General features: G+C 42.6%; 1 protein-coding gene across 4 annotated transcripts; it reads left to right on the top strand.

Annotated features, from left to right (window-relative positions):
* Window positions 1–845: 845 nt before the first annotated feature.
* On the top strand, window positions 846–21,432 carry esr2a (estrogen receptor 2a). Of its 4 annotated transcripts, XM_060041116.1 has the most exons (10): window positions 846–1,150; window positions 1,578–1,715; window positions 5,654–6,418; window positions 7,711–7,877; window positions 10,345–10,461; window positions 11,062–11,385; window positions 12,988–13,126; window positions 14,016–14,149; window positions 16,340–16,547; window positions 18,444–21,432. In XM_060041116.1, exons 3-10 carry the CDS (start codon window positions 6,006–6,008, stop codon window positions 18,694–18,696), a joined length of 1,755 nt encoding a protein of 584 aa, XP_059897099.1. In that variant the 5' UTR covers window positions 846–1,150; window positions 1,578–1,715; window positions 5,654–6,005; the 3' UTR covers window positions 18,697–21,432. The 4 variants fall into 4 exon arrangements, with proteins under 4 accessions (XP_059897099.1, XP_059897098.1, XP_059897100.1 ...); XM_060041115.1 differs by lacking the exon at window positions 1,578–1,715; XM_060041117.1 differs by lacking the exon at window positions 1,578–1,715 and having other exon boundaries at window positions 848–1,000.
* The last annotated feature ends 639 nt before the right edge of the window (window positions 21,433–22,071 follow it).

Raw genomic sequence — 22,071 nt, 5'->3', positions numbered from 1 at the left:
CACACACACACACACACACACACACACACACACACACACACACACACACACACACACACACACACACACACACACACACACACACACACACACACACACACACACACACACACACACACACACACACACACACACACGGTCGTGTCTCATTGGAAAAAAAATCAGCCAATCGCGTCTGGGCGGGAACTAGGTGACTTCCTCGTCAGATCAGCTGATCATCCACGCTTGGAGCTCTAGGGGACCAACGGGATGCAGGGTACGAAAGAGCGACCAACATGCCTGCACCGGATCGCACCGGAGAAGGGCGTGCAAAGCGTTTTACATAATCTTTTGCAAAACTTTTTGCAAAATCTTTTGCAAAATGTTATTCTATTTTTGTTATAATTTTATTGAGGATTTCATTGTCACTTTGAGATACACTTTGAATAACGTTTTTACAAATTACATTATTAAATTGCATAATGAATTGTCAATTGCATAATGTAATGACTTACTAAATTGCAAATTGCATTTCCATTAGAATTTTGCTACATATATGCTTGCATAGGCTAGGGGAACTCATATTTATGTAAGAAACCTCAAAGTGAGATTTTCATGCCATGGGACCTTTAGGCACAACAAACGCATAACAACAATGTATTGCATTACACCCCGTTCCCCCTTTTTTCTTCCATAAATAAAGCAAAATGGATACACCCGAACTGCTTTATTCATGGATATTCAAAAGATTAGATAAGTCGCAACCCATGGATGCATTGCTTCAAACGGGACGTGCGACTGTGAGGCAAAACAAAACCCAGACGAGATAGCAGCAAGTTGAAGGCGGGCACGAGGCGGGTTTTGGTTTGTTGTGACGTAGCCCTCTGTGAGCAGAATGTCCCCGCGCGTCTCGCGCCTTAAGTTAAGCAGACAGACATGGAGAGCTAAAGCAACGGCCTGGTAGTGCGGTCCCAGCATCAGAAAACTCACCCACTGCTCCTGATATCTGCACTTTGAGACAGTAAGCTTTTGTCGAATAGACTCGACTGATACAGATTGAAACGGACGACACTTGAGAGAGGCTTTTTCGGTTGTTTTAGCCTACCCTTAAGCAGCCAAACATGACAAGCAAGTTACTTGGCAACTGGTGCTCCCGCACCGGTGACTGAAGGTAGGACTCCATTTAAGCGTCTGTTGACAACACGCAGCATTCATATCAGGCTGTACGGGGTCAGAGTGTGAGCTGTTCACACCTTTGCTTCGAGTATTCACTTGTGAACAAGCGAAACCAAACAGACACGTTTAATGGCAATCTGTTTGGCGTTGATGGGACCTTCCACCTGCTCGTATTATGAACCAGGGCACTTGACAGCTGAACAATACGTCGGAAACACTGACTCGCTGCAGTTGGGCCTGCTATCACGTTATTCTGACAGTATATATATGGTCGTATCGCTGGTGTGCGAAAACATCTGGATTTCACTTTGCATTAACGTGATACCGCTTGTATATTACATATCACGTTAACAAAAATTGTTCTAATTTTGAGTTCGAAAACTTCCTGGTTCTTTCAAGTGTTCGTGTTCACGTTATTGCAGTAGCTGGCTGTGTTTACAGAGGATGATACTGCCGGTTTCAATCTGAACAAGCCGTATGAGACCAAGAGTACTTCAGAAAGAACTTACCATTGTGTAAACAAGCTCGTCTGATCTGCCAGCTGGCAGATTGTATTCCAAGTAAGACCTCAGTTGCTCCCGACAAACCCTATTCACCCCCAAGTTTACATTATTTGATTTCCTTAAACTAACCATTTAATTAGAAAACCGTTGTTAAGGGTTTTGTAAACCTCCCATGTTGCTTGTTAATATCATGGCGTTAACGGATTACACAAGCCACAGGTTTTGCTTCTGCGGTAAACAAAAGGTTTTTAATGAAAAATGAAATGTGATAGTGACAATGACTACTTATGTGTATTTGTGTTTTGTGAAATGATAGATCGTTGATATCACTGGAAAGGGTGAGATATTGGATTTTCTTAGTGAAATAAACAATGAACGTTCTGGTTTGAACAAGCTACTTTCTGTTAGAATGGCATAGGCCAAATATTTATGGCTATTTAACGTGCAGCCTCAGCTCTGATGTGCAGGGCATGTGTACACGGAATGACATCTTGAGAGATCTCTGCTCTCCAGAAGGTTCGAAAACTGGAACCACAAAGAAAAAAAGCGTTGCTCTGCTGAGGACATGGGTGCCATAGAAATTCCATCTCCCTACAATTAAAACCAAATTTCTGTGCAAAATCACAAGGCAAGGCAAATTCGAAGAACACTTTCATGGCTGAGCAGCCTGGCTTTAATTGTTGTAGCAACTTTTATAAAGCCATTTATTCATAAATTACTAATCTCTTAGACATGCAAATGACTGAATTACTGAAATGGGAAAGGGAAGTTAATGGTAGAGTTAATATAATTAAGGGATATGGTTATCAAATGACTATCAAGATATGATAAGGCAACCCTCTTCCCTATTGGCAACCCACCCTAAAAAGTATTGTGTGGTAGAACCTTGAACAACTGTTGCAACAATAAAGCACTTGAAATAAATCAATTTTGGTCCTGATTCAGTTGTTTAGCTATATATTCAAACATTTTCCTATTCAAGTACTATTCCTGACTGGTCAATTTGAATGTAAGTGTGAATCCATTGATAGGCAGTATATGGCAGTGTTTGTTTAGCAAAACTTAAAGGGATACACCACGATATCTTTAAATCTGTGTGTGCCTGTCTTACTAAGATTCAGACATATTGTTAACTTCCAAACTCATCTTTGCTAATCCATAAGTGCCGTCTCTGGGTTAGCATTGGCTTTTGGTTGGTCCATTAGCATAGTACAGTAGCCTAGCTTCTGTTCATGTGAGTGGAATACACTTAAGTCATTTCCAAAGCGATCAATGTGTAACAGCTGTATGCATGATACAACTGCATCTTCAACCCCATACCATATTTATGCTCACTCTGTTTTTTTCTTGCTGTCCTCAAAAGTCTCAATACCATATTCAACCACCTTCATCTAAAATATAATTTTACAAATATATTCTCTGGCTCATTCGTTCCCTCAAAGAGGGAGTTCAGGGCAGCATATTTGTTTTGCTCCCTATACGAAATATGCAGCAAAAAATGCTCTACAAAAATAGATTTGTATACTCATTCCTGCATCCGTCTCACACATGTTTTTCAACTCGCATCCGTAGCGACAGCCTCCCCCCTCACCCCTCAATATATAAGCACTTCCTTTTGCAAAGCCTCTTGAAAGAGACATTTTACCTTCTCCCCTTCCGCCCGGCGTTAGGGAGTCAACGAGCATGGAGGATGGGAACATTGCAGTGGCCTTGGGCTTTTGTTTAAAATGGACAAACCTTTGGCTTGTGGCCGGGATCCCTCTCTTCGCTCCACATTTCGGCTTAATTTGGCTGTATTCTACGTCTGTGGTTTTCCGGGAAAGTGTTTCGCCACATGTGTGTGTTTGTGTACGTGTGCCACGTATACATGTGATCTGTTTACATGTATAACGTGAATATTTAACTATTTTGTATTTTGAGTGATTCATCATCAGAGATTCTTCAGACAGAATAACAGTAAACTGCTGAATATGATACAAACATGTCTCATACTAATAATCAGCATTTTACATTGTATGTATTTTTCTGTCTCATTATCGCAATCTTTTTAGCTCAGGTTTAGGTTGGAGTACTCCTTTTTAGGGGAGGGTTGACGAGTCAGGAGGTAGATCTCAAGTCAAGGTCAACGCATCAAAAGATCCTCCCCCTCTCCCCCTAAAACACACACGCACGCACGCACACTTTGTGAGACATCTAACGACATCTGTTTATGGACATCTAAACCCTGCTACATAAATGGTTGTTTAAGACATAGAAAAGCATAATTGTCTTAATTTACCGGAAAACCTCCTGGAAGCTTAAAGTGAGATGTTTTTTTTTTTTTTTATATAAATAATGGACTACTGTCAAGTAGTCAAAGTAAGGATCTCTCCCAATTATTTGACCAAAACATTTGGGCAGGTTTTTGGAGGAAATGATGCAGAAGGAAAACTAGAGTGAGGTTAATTCTGGTGCGACTGTGAATTGTACATGGTCCCTGACAAAACAATAAACTAAACTAAACTATACCTACAATTGACAAGTCGGTTTACTCACCTGTGGATGTACGCTTTGGTGCCGTGCTTCCTGTCCCCACAATGGATGATATGGGCCACATGTACATTTGTTGTTGTTTTTTAATGTATCTCAATGAGCTAGGAACATTTTTGGTTGAGAACAATTGCTCATGTTATATATAAAGATTTTATATGAAATATAACAATTTATAAATGAACCATCTATGCATTTATGGTGGTGCAGTTAGTGGCTACTTTCCATCCCCCAGCATGGGTGGTCCCACCAGAGGGTCTGGTGGACCTACTGCAGCAGCCCCGCTCCTCAACCCGCCTGTTTGTGGTGGTGTACTGAGTTTTTCCACAATAGATGTCGCCAAACACAATGAAATTGAGATCTTTGAGATTGCCACTTTAAGGGCTTTGGCCGGTTTGCTAATACCCCGGGTTCATCAGTGTCGCTGTTTATGTCGAGATGTAAACCGTACTTGATTTGCGTTCCACTCATCCACTCTCGCGATGTAGACGCCTTCCGAAACTCGGTCGGTCGGTGAGCCATTGAAAAAAAGACATCCATACAAATTACAAATGTACACAGGGATTATCGATAGGTTCAAGTGGATTGGCAATATATTCACACAGATAAGAAATATGCACACAAATTTCCAATGAGGGCACAGATTTTAGTTAGTCTGTTCACACAAATAATATTGAGACAAATCAAATAAATATCAAACCTATATTTACTTATGTTAATGGCTTGGCCCTTCACGTGGCAGATTCCTGAGTAACCCTGTTGAACAGAGGAGAGAAATCATGAGTGGATTGATGTTTGTTACCTGGCTACCCCAGATTTGCAAGCAATAACTATAGTAACTAGCTGGCAGGAATACTTTTTATTGATGATGTTGGTCTAATAAAACTATAAATAGTATCAGTGCTTCCTTATTATTCAGTTCTTTGAACTTTGTAAAATCATTTTTTGCAGACGCAAAGTAATAGTAGACAGAAGAGAAGACAATGAACAAAAATTGACTTTTGCTATCCCCTAGACTAGGACAACAATGGCCAGACAGTGACCGACAGCTGTTCCAGAGATGATTAACTAACCGTTGAAGTTGCTGCACCATCAATTATTATGTAAATGTGTTGTAAGAAATGCATGTCCTCAGGTCACCCCATACCTCCTCACTCCCTTTCCCTCTCTTGTATCTCTTAACTGTGTGTGTGTGTGTGTGTGTGTGTGTGTGTGTGTGTGTGTGTGTGTGTGTGTGTGTGTGTGTGTGTGTGTGTGTGTGTGTGTGTGTGTGTGTGTGTGTGTGTTTACCATTCTCCATATTTGTTCTAGCTTGGTACATTTGTCCACACTCAGTGTGGACAAAGAAACATTTTCAGATATTTTCAATTTTCACAGAGACGCACCATAGTAATGAATCAATATTGATACTGTGAAGGAATGTTTCATTTTGTAACCAACTTTCCAACTCCCTGTGTCTATTCTAGGACCTCTGGAGTGCTCCTGTGATCTGCGACTTCAGAGCACCTTCCCATCATGTCTGAGGGCTCTGTTGAGCGCTTCATGTTGAGAGAACCACTCCCTCATCGATGCTAGCTGGACATCTAATGTTGACAGTCGAACATCTCTCACCTTTAGCTCACAGCAAAGACCTGAAGGTACCCTTCAGCAGGTGGACATAAGGATTTGACCGATGACCCATGTACCATGACATCTTTGATTTGTAAATCATGTGTAAAACGCAACCCCATTTTACCAATGCTGCCTTAGTCTAGTATTTCCGATCATGATATAGTTTCATTCAATTTCTTTTACTCTACACATTTCTTTGGGTTTGGTATGGCAACCTCCTCCCCAAGGCGGGAGCAACCAGTTCTCCAGCTGCAAGAAGTGCACTCCAGCAAGATGGGCTCAGCCCACATCCTCACCCCCGTCCTCAGATCCCCCCCCTCCCCCAGCCTGGCCCTGGACTCCAGCCACCCCATATGCATCCCGTCCCCTTACACCGACCTGGGCCATGACTTTGGCGCCGTGCCCTTCTACGGCCCCACCATCTTCAGCTACGCCGGCCCCGGCTTACCGGATCGCTCGCCCGTTCGGCAGTCTCTCAGCCCCTCCTTCTTCTGGCCGGGCCACGCCCACATGGGACCGGCCATCCCCCTTCACCGCGCCCTGTCCTGCCAACGCGCTCAGCCCCTCCACGGGTCGTGGGCGGAGCTGTCCCCACAGGAAAGCGTTCTCGCAGACAGCAGGTGAGGGCGGTGGCTCAGTGTGTCCTTGTGTGTACTATGCTCTACGTGGGGCTATGATGGGGCTGTTATGTGTCTGAAAGAAGCTGTGACTGGCAAGAGAAGAGGTTGTTTAACATAATGTTCTATTACCGTTGATTACATTAAATACACAAAACTAGCCCCCAACTCAATTCGGTACCCTGAGCTATATCAATAAATATTAAAAAGCATAATTTGTAAATTCCTCTGCTGCCCACTGAAGTCGATGACACTGCCCAGCGAACTGATAACAAATCATAGCCCGACAACGACAGTTGAAAAATGTGTTTGTATATATAATCACACTTTTGAAATACTAATGACAGGGTCTCCCCATCGTTCATCAGATAAAAGGCAAACAAGAACTCACAATGAGGATTGGCTTAGCCAACTGGACTGGACAAGTGTTTATTTTGTCCAGTGCCTTGGCTGGGAGAATTGCACTTCCATTGACTCAGCTGAGTGGAAGGGGCTTGCTAAAACGGTGGACATTAATTCAATGGTCCCCAAAGGGTCACGCTAGTGGGTACTGTGTGAAGGAAAGATTGGTGAAGTAGACCAGCTACGACTAGATTTGTCTTTAACAAAATATTGTGTGTAGGTTATTATTATGACATATTCTCATTTAGAATTCGCCCTCATTTGTTTCTATGTCGCAGATGGTTTTTAGCGGTGCAGGGATGTTAAAATGGGGGGGGGGGCCTCCCCCGACCCCCCCCCTCTGATCTGCCCATGTTCTATTCATAACAGCATGAATCACATTGTACAGAAGTGACCCAGTCTTTTTCCACCAGTATGGACTACGGCTTTCCTCTGGGTTCACATGGTTAAAAAAAACAACAACTGATTTATAAATCTGGTCCACTTGATTCTCTGCTGTGAAAAAACATATCATAGGGCACAGATAACAAACACCTTTTTTTCTGCCATTAGAGCCCAGAGGGGCTCTAATGGCTAAGAGTACCAGACAGTTGTTCCTAAAATGAACCCTACCTTGTCATACACTGCTTGCCACTTCCTCTCTCACTCACTCACTGACTCACTCAGGGTCAGATATCTACATATCTTCCCCAGGCCTTTTTATCAATGTTCACAGCGTAACTCGTAACCCTGGCATCATCTTTACACCCCTGCCCCCCCCCCGCTATCCGCCCCGCGCCAGCAGAGTTATTGTTGCACTAAATGTTCCTTTGCAGTTCATGAATGCCTCCCTCAGCCTCTCTCCCACCCGTCTCCTATCTCTCACTCTGTGTCGTTCCCCCTCATCTTTTCAGCAAGGCCCTGACCAAGTGCCCCCAGGACAGCGAGGAGAGTGTGGTGTCGTCAGGGGGGAAGGCTGACCTGCACTTTTGTGCTGTGTGCCACGACTACGCGTCGGGCTACCACTATGGGGTCTGGTCGTGTGAGGGCTGCAAGGCCTTCTTCAAGAGGAGCATCCAGGGTATGCTGGTCCGGTCTAAGTCTGGGTTTATGTGTGTGTGTGTGTCTGTGCGCACACACACTCCCACAGATTCAGTGCATAAGAGATAAGAGAGAGAGGAGGCACAGGGTTGCCTTGTGAGACCATCGCGATACCACGTTTGCGTTACACACTGAATATCTGCCTGGCCTTGGCTGGATAGTAATTGCTTTCCAAACATTGCCAGCAGTCTTACGTTTTCAAAAAGCTCCAGGCGGTCAGAGTGACGTATTCTTTTAGCGATGTGCAGAGAGCCCATTATTTGTATTTTTATCTGTATTTCTTGAGGCCAAAGAACTATTTGTATTAGAATAAAAGTGGAAATAGGCGTAAATAAGGTGAAATAATCCTGTTTTTGTTAATTCTTCTTATTTTAGGATATAATAATAAACCATTATATTAATTTTGAACCCTTAACCCAATCATTGCAAGGTACAGCCTATCCTACCTTTTGATTGTAATATTGGTTTATGGTTTTCATAAACCCAGCAAAAAACAAGCTTTCTTATTTGTGACACTCTTATTTGTGAACTAGCTACACTGCCAGAGCAAAGCCAATCAACTCCTCCCGGTCAAACAAAGTCCCTTCACATATTGCAGGTTCAAATAGGAAAACAAAAGAGGAGTAACGTTATTATAAACTACCTCATCGTACCGGTTGTAATGTTTTGCTTATATTATTATTATTATTATTATTATTATTATTATTATATATACGATTCAGTCTGCCCCCTACTCTCTTGTCTTCCTGTTTATGGCTTCTGGACATATATTTGATGTAACCTTTACGTAATAAGTGATGATACAGCAACCCCAGCAAATATGTGGCGTATTTGGTGAATGACATTAGTGCTTTTACATTATTATTATTATATATTATTATCAGAGGACATTTTTTGATTATTAGTATAATCATAATATAGTTAAATAGTATTCCAAATATGCTTTGACAGTTGGTTTAGTCAAGGTTGAAAAATAGCAAAAGTGCTTTCATTAATCACCCAATTAAAATATTGCCTTTACAGATCTTTGGAAAACTAAGTTTCAGTCAGTGAAGTCACAGTCAGGAAATTATGTGTAGATTAGATGTCAATCAGCTTGTTCCGACAGTGTCTGTATAATATACAGTACGTATGTACACTACTCCTCTTTTATAAAACTAGTATTGAATTGCTCAACTGTTTTTGTTAATTCTTCTTATTTTAGGATATAATAATAAACCATTATATTAATTTTGAACCCTTAACCCAATCATTGCAAGGTACAGCCTATCCTACCTTTTGATTGTAATATTGGTTTATGGTTTTCATAAACCCAGCAAAAAACAAGCTTTCTTATTTGTGACACTCTTATTTGTGAACTAGCTACACTGCCAGAGCAAAGCCAATCAACTCCTCCCGGTCAAACAAAGTCCCTTCACATATTGCAGGTTCAAATAGGAAAACAAAAGAGGAGTAACGTTATTATAAACTACCTCATCGTACCGGTTGTAATGTTTTGCTTATATTATTATTATTATTATTATTATTATTATCTATACGATTCAGTCTGCCCCCTACTCTCTTGTCTTCCTGTTTATGGCTTCTGGACATATATTTGATGTAACCTTTACGTAATAAGTGATGATACAGCAACCCCAGCAAATATGTGGCGTATTTGGTGAATGACATAAGTGCTTTTACATTATTATTATTATATATTATTATCAGAGGACATTTTTTGATTATTAGTATAATCATAATATAGTTAAATAGTATTCCAAATATGCTTTGACAGTTGGTTTAGTCAAGGTTGAAAAATAGCAAAAGTGCTTTCATTAATCACCCAATTAAAATATTGCCTTTACAGATCTTTGGAAAACTAAGTTTCAGTCAGTGAAGTCACAGTCAGGAAATTATGTGTAGATTAGATGTCAATCAGCTTGTTCCAACAGTGTCTGTATAATATACAGTACGTATGTACACTACTCCTCTTTTATAAAACTAGTATTGAATTGCTCAACCTAGTCGGACTTAAAGGTGTGATATTTTGCCACCAGGTGTGATTGTGATGAGCCATTTACAAGCCGTCTGAATATTGGCACAACCCAAGTGGGAGTGTCCACCTAGATGTCTGCTGAATAGATCAGTCTACCAGCCTACACAGTGGACTAACAAATGTTGGTGATCTATCCATCATACATTGAGGTCGACACTGCAACTTTTGATTTCACCAAAACACTGATTTTAAAACGGCTTGTAATGGCTTATCACAGTCACACCTGGTTGCATAATATCACTCCTTTAATTCAAACGAATCAATTTGGGTAAGAAAACCTCATCATGAATCAATCAGGATCAATTTTGCGAGTATAGAGTATCAAAAATGACTATTAAACAGGTTGAATGGAGGCTGCATTTGACCTGTTCTCAGACATGCTGTCTCACGCGCTCCCCTGTCTCGTCGCCAGGGCACACGGACTACATTTGCCCCGCCACCAACCAGTGCACCATCGACAAGAACCGCCGCAAGAGCTGCCAGGCTTGCCGTCTCCGCAAGTGCTATGAAGTTGGCATGACCAAGTGTGGTGTGTATCCTCTCCTTCCCTTTGTTTTCATGGCCCGCTAACAATACTTACAATTGTAATTGTAATAATGCGATACTGATATTAAATGAAGAAAAATATGCAGATACAAAAAGTTGTACTAAAATATACCTACAAATATGCATGCTATAAAGTGGGATACATTGCAAATATGATAAAATGATCAAGTTTTGGTAACTTCAGCATAACTCTCCAAGCGTTTATCCTCCATTTGGTTTTATTGACTTGTTTTGTCAATATGCCTCACCTATTTTCACCTTGTCTTTATCATGACCAACTATCTTTAAATGGACTGCAGCTCATTGTACCTGTATGCCACCCTGCTGCTGCAGCCCACTTAGCGTTTCTAGGAATACATTATGTTAATTTTATTGTTTGTCCTGGGAACCGATGGTGCTGTAAGTACCGAGAATTTGAGTGGGCGAAACCCTCCCATTCCTAGTGATGTAGGATATCTCACACAGGGAAATGTCCACGTGAAAGAACGAAGAGGTGTTATTTAAGGCCACGTCGGCTCTTGACGCATCAAATATAGGGCAGACCCTCTCCTGGCCCCACGACTCTGCTCCGTCTTTGTCTCAGGCATGCGGCGAGAGCGCAGCAACATCCGCAACCCCCAGTTGCGGCGGGGAGGGCGTGGGTCGTCACGGGGCGGGGCCTGCCGTCCGAGGAGAGAGGCCCTGGGCGGCGAAGGAGCGGCCGGGGGAGGGGCTCTGGTGGAACTGGTCTCCGCTGAGCTCACGCCCAAGCAGCTGATCGAGCGGATCATGGAGGCGGAGCCGCCAAACATCTACCTCCTGGGGGACATCAAGAGGCCGCTGACCGAGGCCGGCGTGATGATGTCACTCACCCGCCTCGCCGACAAGGAGCTGGTTCACATGATCAGCTGGGCCAAGAAGATTCCAGGTAGTGTGTGTGTGTGTGTGTGTGTGTGTGTGTGTGTGTGTGTGTGTGTGTGTGTGTGTGTGTGTGTGTGTGTGTGTGTGTGTGTGTGTGTGTGTGTGTGTGTGTGTGTGTGTGTGTGTGTGTGTGTGCCACTGCAGTTTCCCCTTCATTAGTGTCCATTTGATCTAAATTGGGCTGTGAAGGCCGCCCTGACCCCTTAAATCTGATCTGGTTTCCTGTGTGATGTGATGGGCCGGAGGCCGTGTTATAAAGGTGTTGTGGGAGGCCTGTTGGGCCAGGAATCAGTATGCACCAAACTGGTTTGTTGCTGGGGTAGTTTTGCTGAGGTGTTGTAATCTAGGTCATTTTCATGCTTGTCTGATAATCATTTTATTTATAATTATAATAATATTGTCAACGTCTGGAAAGCTGGTTCCATCTAAGATTTGGACTGTATGTTTTCAACAAAACCAAGAGTGTGATCTTAATTGTAACGCTTCAAGCCATTAGTTACTTTGCACTCCTGAAGCAGGGAGCTTGTGGCCACAGCCACTGCAAGGAGAAACATTTCAAAGTTCTTCTTTCAAGAAGGTTCCAGCAATGCCACTATGGATGCAGAGTAGAGAAGGAGCAGAGCATGATTTATGACGTGAAGTTGGTGGTCAATTATGAAATGGTGCGAACGGGAATGAAGCAACGATAAATACGTTTAAGTTTAAGATATTAACGCCCAGCCACTGCTGAATTTCTTGCCTATTACGTCAGAATCAGAATTACTTTTATTACATCTTATTGTACAGTACACAAGAGTACAATTCTTAGGCTTGATTCCTCAACATTCACATAGCAGCAACAGTACAAGATAAAAATAAATAACGATAAGAAACCATATGAAAAGAAACAAAGTAAAAAATATAAAATAAGTATAAAAATAAATAAGTTGGTAGCAACAATAATAATAAAAAGTAATGAGGTGTAATAAAGTGTGAAGTGTAGGGTGTTCAAGTGGTAGTGATAGCAGCCACAGGTAGGGTTATTGTGCAATAGATAAATGCTGTGCGAATACAATAGATGGTTAAACACCAGTCTGTTGTTGTGGTGTGCGTGTGGATGGTTGGGGGGTAGTGTGTTTCTCCAGGAGTCTGACTGCTTTGGGGAAAAAACTGTTTGTCATCCTCTGGGTTTTGGCCCCTAGGCTTTGGTACCGCCTCCCTGACGGCAGTAGCTCAAACTGTTTCTGGTTGGGGTGGCTGGGGTCCCCAATGATTCGGAGGGCCTTCCTGACACACTGGGCCTTGTAGGTTTCCTGGATGGAGGGAAGCTCACATCCGCTGATCCTCTCAGCTGTCCGCACTACCCTGTGCAGCATTTTGCGGCTTTGGGCAGTGCAGTTCCCGTACCAGGCAGTGATGCCAAACTTTTTCAGCCGCCTAAGGTGAAATAGGCGCCGCTGTGCTTTTTTCACCACCTGGATGGTGTGCTCCTCCCAGGTGAGGTCTCTGGTGATGTGGACCCCCAGGAACTTAATGCTGTCCAACATGTCTGTTGGACCGAATGTTGTATGTCTCTATGTGGGTGTGGGTGTGCGTGCGTGACCCATCTGACGTCTCCACGTCATCCCAGGGTTTGTGGAGCTCAGCCTGCTGGACCAGGTGCACCTGTTGGAGTGCTGTTGGCTGGAGGTGCTGATGATTGGGCTGATGTGGAGGTCTGTGGACCACCCTGGCCAGCTCATCTTCTCCCCAGACCTCTGTCTGAGCAGGTACACTCGGGTTTCTCCAGCTAACATTGAGGAGAGAAAACGTAACTATATTAAACAGTCCCTTAAGTGATCAAATTAGAGCAAATGTCCCAAATAACAGTAAATAACTATATTGAGTTTTCAATAGGTGTCTTTAAAAAAAAAAAAAAGATTGTTAATTATACTATCATAGTTCATGGACAATGGATGACAAGAGAGAAAATTACAAACGTACAACTAACATAATTCACAGTTGAGAAAAGATTTGCTTGTTTGGAGCATCTTTTGACACATTGTTTTACGAACATCTTGTAACTTATTAGAATGTCATGGTTATAGTAAAATTTAACGATTGTAATTTGTTTGTGCTACATTGTGCACCATTGAATGCAATCAGTAAAAAAAAAAAAAAGTAACTTAACTGCAGACTTTAGTAGCTAGCTTCACATTATTGAGTTTTTACTACTTCCGTTCTTAGTGAGTGCGCTCCGCAAATATAAAGATCTATGGACCTTGCTCTAGCATATGCATCTGGCTGTTTGGACAGACTACTAGCAGACCATTCAGCCGTCAGACCAGTTATAACCACTTATCTAATAAGAGGCAGGTTTGTTACATGACCCTATGGTAGTGCCGATAAGGCCTAATCTATCAACCTAGATGGCTGCCCGAAGTATGACGTGTTCTGTTGCTCTGATTGGTGCTAGGTCCACCCAATCGCGTCCAATTGCCTCCAGATGCATTTTGCTCCACGCTATTTTTGCCAGGCTACTGCTGGCCAAGGTATCAGGTGTGTGTGTGTGTGTGTGTGTGTGTGTGTGTGTGTGTGTGTGTGTGTGTGTGTGTGTGTGTGTGTGTGTGTGTGTGTGTGTGTGTGTGTGTGTGTGTGTGTGTGTGTGTGTCCTGCCAGAGAGGAGGGCAGCTGTGTGCAGGGCTTTGTGGAGATCTTTGACATGCTGGTGGCGGCGACGGCGCGCCTCAGAGAACTGAAGCTGCAGAAGGAGGAGTACGTCTGCCTCAAGGCCATGATCCTGCTCAACTCCAGTGAGTATCTGTGTGGGAGGTCCGGAGGCGGTCTGTGATTAATCAGAGAAATGTAACATTATTCATGCAAGTGCATGTGCATACCTTCCTATTAGAGAAGAGCATGGCATGTAAAGCCTCCAAAGCCCTTTCCAAACCACCGTTTCCTCTTATGAAGAACACCACAGTACAGCACAGCTCAGCCTCTGCATTCATTGTATGGCACAATCATGGATATATGTTTATGTGTTAAGTTGCCTTAGACTATGTTAGTGCCTTGATTGCACGTATATATCAGTGCACTTCTATTTGTACAGTCAAATAATTGTTTGAGGTATTTGTTGAAGGAAGCTAAATGAACTTGCTGCATTTGTTATGGGGTTTTGGTCATGTGTAGATTTGGGTACACACAGTAAACCCCTTCCCTGGAACCCTTTCACCTGAAAATGAGATATTTGGCCAGTATTGTAAGGCTCTTCTATTGCAGCATTCACCAGGTCTAATGTAAAACATCAAATTGTGAATATCCCTAATCGTCTTCTTTAATGTATCTAAACATACAGCTGTATGCCTGTAAATAATACTAAGCTTGACGTGGGCTGAAAAAAAAAAATATATATATATTACATTCACTTCACCAACTAAACTAAAGTACAGGGGTCAGCAACCTTTTCAACATGCAGTGCCAGTTTGACATTTTCTCTTTAATGAGTGTGCCTTAAGCAACAATAGATTAATATTAAGGTGAACACGGCGACCAAAAACATTTCCAGAAGACCTGGAATTGTATTATTTCCATATAGTCCACAATCATGCATCAACATTTTAAAATGGTTTTTTTGTTGTTATATTTGCTACATGCATGGGCTTACAAATTATAATTACATGTGTCCCATCTTAAAACACCACTTTCAGAAACTCATCCAAAAATGAAAACATATTTGTACTGTGAGAAATGTAAAAAACAAGAATAGATGAGAATGTTGGAACCATCCACATCAATATCTTTAAGACATGTACAGCTTTGCAAAACCATGTTAAGGCGATGCATACAGGGCACTTGCAACAATATTTTAAATATTTTCTTCTCAAATGATCCCATTGCAGAACACTGCTTTCAGTAACTAATTTAATCATATTTGCAATTGGAGGAAATGCCCAAAACAGAATAAAGTGCAAAAAAAAATCGGTAGTAATAATTATGCTGCTGTATTGTGCGGTGCAATTTTTTAATAATAATAATAAAATAAAGAATAAGATCTATTTTTAGATTTTTTTTGGTTTAAGTGTGCCAATGATTATGCTGCCACGTGCCAGTGTTGGCACGCGTGCCTAGAGTTGCCGACCCCTGTCATAGTATGTGACTGGAGGCAGACATGGAAACGGTTGTACTGTTGTCTTTTTGAGAAAAGCAACACCACCAATAACCTGTTTTCATTAGACTGTCTGCGCCGGACAGGTGTTTGTGCATGTGAATATATTAATGTGGCTGTGTAATGACGAAAATTGGTTTGTCATTGTTGACGGGGCCCAGCGCGTCATCGGTGTGTGTGTGTGTGTGTGTGTGTGTGTACGTCTGTGTGTGTGTGTGTGTGTGTGTGTGTGTGTGTGTGTGTGTGTGCTTCCAACGGTTAAGTGGGTCCAGGTGCGTTGTGTTATTTTATGTGTGAGTGCAGCTTTTCATTAATGCAATTAAGTTTTGTGCGTGGTGCGTTCAGAGGTCTTTCATGGTTGCTCTAGATAGAGTCCGTTCTGTGGGAGTGAGTGAAGGGAGGCTTTGCAGGGAGTTCCACAGCTACATAACTGAACATACAGTACATAACTTAATGAGAACACTGTGTTGTTCCCAACCCCTCCATCTCCCTCCCGCTCTAGCGCTTTCTCTCTAGTTGTTCCTCTCTCAATAGCACTCTCTCCCTGTCTCTTATTATTGTGAAGAGATATTATTGTTGTTCCATGAACTGCTGTATCAGCGTTGATACGGAAGCACAAAAGTAACAGGTTGCGCTCACATCGTCTAATAATAAATTGTCACACTCTCGCTCTTTTTTTTTTCTCTCTCTTTCTCTTCTCTTCTCTTCTCTGTCTTTATCTGTCTGTCACTCTATCGCTCTCTTTCATTTGATGTATCCCTGTCTGTCTCTCTCTATGTCTCTGTCTGTCCCCTTCCCTCTCTCTCTCTATCTCTACCTCTCTCCTCATCCCCACCAGACATGTGCCTCAGCTCGTCTGACGACGGCGATGGCGGCGATGGCGGCGGCGACGGGGAGATAAAGGGTCGCTCCAGGCTGCTGCATCTGCTGGACTCGGTGACGGACGCCCTGGTGTGGGTCATCAGCAAGACGGGCCTCACCTACAGGCAGCAGTACACCCGCCTGGCCCACCTGCTCATGCTGCTCTCCCACATCCGCCACGTCAGGTAGGCCGGACCACGGCTCCCCCGTCCCCCTCACACAAGCCACTTAACAGCCCCAACGTCCTCATTCATGGACCGCCACAACTCAGCAGTGATTTAAAAGGCGTTTCACACACGATGTCATTGGTGTGTTATGCATGTCTTTTTTTTGTGAATTTGTTTTGCAATAATTCACGCTAAGCGCTGTATGAAAAACAAAATGCGGACAATTGCATTTTCAGTACAGAATATGTATTGAAGGCTTACCATAAATTAGAATAGGTAATTTGTAGGGTTTCCCACAGAACTTTACAGCTTAGGCGGCCGGCTAGCCAACACACGTTCGCCGCCTTAACTACAACATCGAAAATAATAAGCTGTTGGTCCTTGTCAATGCCGAAAGTATGATATAATTGTTTGCCATTGAAGTGATCCTGTTAGTCCCTCCGGTGGGCCCGTCTGAAATATTAGCTGCGGTAGTTGACAGACAAACTGTAAGGGGGCTCAGCGTACACAAAGTCAACACCCATGATCATTCTGTCGATTCTGTGTTCAGCTAGAATGGCTCTTCATAGAAACCTCCAACTGCAACGCTATCAGCTGGACTTTTGATTTGCGTTCCAGCCACTCTTACAATCTCAACGACGCCCTCTTGTTTGTCGGCTCCAATGACTAATCTGCGAGCTCAGGTTTTATTTGCGCTGGCGTATGCGTCCGGCCCTCTTCTGTTCAGACAGGTTTCCAGCAAACCTGGCCTGGGTCAGGCCAATCACAACCGTTTATCTAACACGGGGCGGGTTTGATAAAATGACCTATAGCAGCAGAGTTGATGCATTTTCATAAACAACCGAGATGGCTGCTGCTGATGGGTCAGGTTTTGTTGCTCTGAATGGTTGTAGGAATAGCCAGTTAAGTCCAGAGGCATTCTGCTCTGCGCCCAGTTATGCAACCCCTTTAAATAAAAAATTAACTGCATTTGCTTGGTTTGATGGTGTCAAGTTATGATTCTCTCTAATTAGGTCAAAGAACTTTGACCAAAATAGTCATGTTTCATATATTCCTCTTTTGTTGCATCACAAATCCTTAACGAAGCACATACTACATAAATCACATGTTAATTTTACATCATCTAATACTTAATTGATTCTGTCTCTCTTGGTCTCTGTCTCTGTCTCTGGGTCTGTGTCTGTCTTTTTCCTTGTCCCTATCTCTGTCTCTCTCTCTGTCATTTTCCCTGTCTCTCTCACTCTCTCTCTGTTTCTCTCTCTCTCTCTCTCTCTGTTTCTCTCTCTCTGTTTCTCTCTCTGTTTCTCTCTCTCTCTCTCTCTCTCTCTCTCTCTGTCTCTCTCTCTCTCTCTCTCTCTCTCTCTCTCTCTCTCTCTCTCTCTGTCTCTGTCTCTGTCTCTGTCTCTGTCTCTGTCTCTCTCTCTCTCTCTCTCTGTATCTCTCTCTCTCTGTATCTCTCTCCCTGTATCTCTCTCTCTCTCTCCCTATCTCTGTCTTGGTCTCTGTGTCTCTCTGTGAAGATTTGAATGGCATCTTCACTCTTTTAAACCATGTTTTAAAAGATGCACATATTCCTGTCTGGCTGTTAGACGTAATAGTCTGCAGCTGTGGCTCATAGGCTAATTGAGCCAAACCCATTCTGGTGCTCCTTAAGAGGGCCAGAGTTTTAGACTGGGGGGAGGCTTGAGTTGTGCAAGTGACTCGACGGTTGTATTACTTGTTTTAAGTAAAAATATGCTTTTTAACAACAACCATTTGCGTCAAGGAAACGTTTTTATCACAATCTCCCTGTATCTCTCTCTCTCTCTCTCTCTCTCTGTCTCTCTGTCTCTCTGTCTCTCTGTCTCTCTGTCTCTCTCTGTGTCTCTGTGTCTCTCTCTCTCTGTCTCTCTGTCTCTCTGTCTCCCGGTGCAGCAACAAGGGCATGGATCACCTCCACTGCATGAAGATGAAGAACATGGTGCCGCTGTACGACCTGCTGCTGGAGATGCTGGACGCCCACATCATGCACAGCAGCACCCGCCTGCCCTGCCCCCCGCCGCAGCCCGCCGGGCCGGACCAGCCCCCCCAGGCGGACAGACCCCCGGCGCCGCCCCCCCTGGTCTCCGCCACGGGTCCCAGCCACACCTGGACCCCCACCAGCAGCAGCAGGGACCAGCAGGAGTAGAGCCCGCCGGGGGAGAGGCGGGAGGAGACTGCCTCCTATTTTCTTTTTCCTTCACCCATTCTCCGGCTCCACCCTTACCGTCAGTGTGACCCCTTCTTGCATCTAGCAGTGGTGCAGCATCGTCGCGGGACACCGCTTCCATCAGCCATGCAGCCAATAATTCATAAATACTGAAATTATTGAGTATAAGGTGCTCTGCTATTGGAAATAAACAATGAATGATGATGCAGTGGGCGCCAATTAACCCCTTAGAAATGCTTTGGACTAAATTTAGGAAGCATAAAGAGAAAATGAAGGGTGTTTTATAGCCGCTAAACGGCCGACTAATTGCTCTTCTTTGGCCTGCTACTTTAACCCCAGACATCATATTAATAGACCGAGAGTCTGGTGTTGTGTGAACATTTCTATTTAGCCCCCTACGAGGCAGCTGAGTAGTTACTGCTACTAAGATAACAGTCTACTAAGTCTGTTATTCTTAGCATGGCAATTGATTGACCACGTGACCGACGTCATGTCTTTATTTGAAGTTAACTACAAGGATGATGCCTGATCACAATGATCCGACTCCATTTCAGAGTTATAGGAGCATATGGGAAGCTTATTGGTAGTAATGGTGTTCTGGTCATTGTCTTGTCATTAATTGTGACATGATTTGTCATAGGGAGATATTGTTATGTTTGGATCTGCCACAGCGTTTCTCATGCAAGACGTGGCAAAGCAACGTTTTTATTGACCTAAATTACGCTATATTTACCCTGATTAGGATTTGACATCACAAATCCCTCGGTATGTATGGGTAAGGATGGGTTAGTGTCCAGCGTCCACATATTACAGATGCGCAACCATACACCATCCCCTCTTCACAGACAAGTTTTACATAAATAAGTAGATCTCACGCGCAGGCAACATTTCCTACTCTGCATCCATTGCTTCATTCTCTGTTCTGTCTAGCCTAAATCGCTTGTCTACAGATGTGTACATTTGTTTACAGAGCTAATAGTTGTCGTTCCCCAATGACACTTAATGGCGACCTTGTAAAGGGGGTGTTTCAACCTTTAAGTTGATTATCAATAATGCCATTTGATGATCTAGAGCAGTGATTTGGACAGAGAAGCAACGTAATACCATAATATATCAAAACGCATATCATACACCATTTTAGCTTTAGCTATTATACAATATATAAACACTCACTCATTGGCCTTAGTCTCTGGATTGACATCAACGTTCAACATGTACAGATGTATGTTTGGATAGTCAGCGGGGGGTGAGCATTGAGGGCCCCAGCCATGGGTTGGCACATTCTGGAGGACCCTGTATAAAAGGGACTTTGTGAACCTCTGATCTATCAATTACTCCCTGTTGTATTTTTAACATAAGTTTAACTATTAGTTATGAATACAAGTTATGAAAGAAATGGTTGAAGTGAAACAGGAAGCCAGGTTAGTGTATAATAATGACAATGCCTGACATTCAGATGAGCTACCGGATAGACATTCCCTTTACTCGTAAATATGTTTTTTGTTTTGTAAACATGGCATTGTGTAACCTTGTTGAGTGCTCTGCTGTTTGACAGTGGGGTGCCATATTGTGCCAAAACATGCTTGTGAGGACTGAAAATGTTTTTGAACTCAAGCAATCAAAGTGTTGTTTCTTAAAAAAAAGAAATCTGTGTGCCTGATAAGTTTTGGAATAGATTTTAGTTTCATTACTCATCACTGCCTAAAAGGCCCTTCTTTTACAAACCACAAGCTAATTTAAAAATTTGCCTTAATATTTCTAAATGTAGCCCAAAGCACTGACAATACCAGCCTTGTGTGCCATTTGAGTAATGGCAACTTGTGATCCTTGCACAAACCATTAGGCCTACTAATCACCTAAAGAAGAACAGCAGTTGAGGCCATGTAAGCTGTACGGATAACATTTTAGTGGTACGGAACATGCTACCTGTACAGAACATTCTAGCTGTATGGAACATTCTAGCTGCACGGAACATGCTAGCTGTACATAACCATGCTATAGCTGTAATGATAACATGTGAGCTGTATAGATAACATGTTAGCTGCACGGAACATGCTAACTGTACAGAACCATGTTAGCTGTACAGATAACACGTTAGCTGTAGGCCTACTGAACATGCTAGCTGTACAGAACATTGCAGCGCTTTCTTAGTCAAACTCAGGATAATGCCCCTGTAATGTGTTTCAGGGTAGCCTTTGACATATTTTTTTGGGTTCATCTTTCAAACTAACCTGTAATGAATGTAACCGATTATAGTAATGGAACGTTTTTGACTGATTGTGAAGCTGGAAGTCAGTCATAAATTGCTTTATTTCCTCTTCTGTGCTTTTCACATACGGGAATTTCAATGTCTGGATATAAGTCCTACCTAGTGATATTAAGTGAAGTGTGACCGATTATGCAGCAGCCGTCTATGCAGAAAAAGAGGGGGAAGGGTTTGTGTCCGCACTGCGTCCTAATTGTTATCCAGTCCGAGCTTTAAGCTTCACCGCCAAACTCATCTGTCTGGTTATGCTTATTCACACACAAGTCTATTGTAAGATGATGTTGCATTTTTCAATGTATTTGTTTTGCTTGATGGAGACGGAAATGCTATTTTTGTATTTTAGAATTTAGTCTATTTTGCAGCTTGACGATCATGAATTTGCACTGCAACCTTTACTCCAACTTTGACACGCACCTTAAACCTAACATTAAATATCTGGCTGAATCAAATATGGATTATCTTTTTCTGAACGAGTCCTTTTTTTGCATTATAATACCTTAACCGTGTGTAATATAATATACCTGTGGCATAATCGTGAGTCATGCATACAGTACCTTTTGAGTACTGTATGCATGACTCATGCATCCAGTTTTTTTTCGTGGGCCATCCCATTGTGTATTATCTTCAAGTATTATCTTTAAGTTCAAAAGGTTGTATCAGAATCAGTTATATCTGTTCCAACTCCTTGATTTAAAGGGTGACAACCATTCGACAATTTATTCAGAAAGGAGCAAAATGTTTTCATAGATTAAAACATAAACTGGTAAAAATAAATACTTTTTAGTTACTCAACGTTTTAGTTACTTTAGTTTATCAACCTGTAAACTAGAGACACTTGACAGCCCCGCTGTCCCAAACTGGATTGTGCATTAGTTTCCAAGACAACCAGTGGCAGTTTTTCAAACACTATTGGGGCGCTGTCTGTTCTACTTTGAGACGCCTTTGGGCTGTAGTAGTGTATCCAGTTTTTGAAAAAAACGTAAAAAGTAAAGACAATATTAACTAGGGGGAGGTAGTATAAAAATAACAAAAACAATAGGGATCCAACCTGTTGGCTTGGACCCCTAAAAACTACTGCTATCTTAAAC

This window comes from Gadus macrocephalus, chromosome 21 (genome assembly GCF_031168955.1).
Source record: "Gadus macrocephalus chromosome 21, ASM3116895v1".
NCBI classification, from domain to species: Eukaryota; Metazoa; Chordata; class Actinopteri; order Gadiformes; family Gadidae; genus Gadus; species Gadus macrocephalus.
The sequence above is the reverse complement of the archived record's forward strand: the minus strand, read 5'-3'. Positions and strand labels throughout refer to the sequence as shown.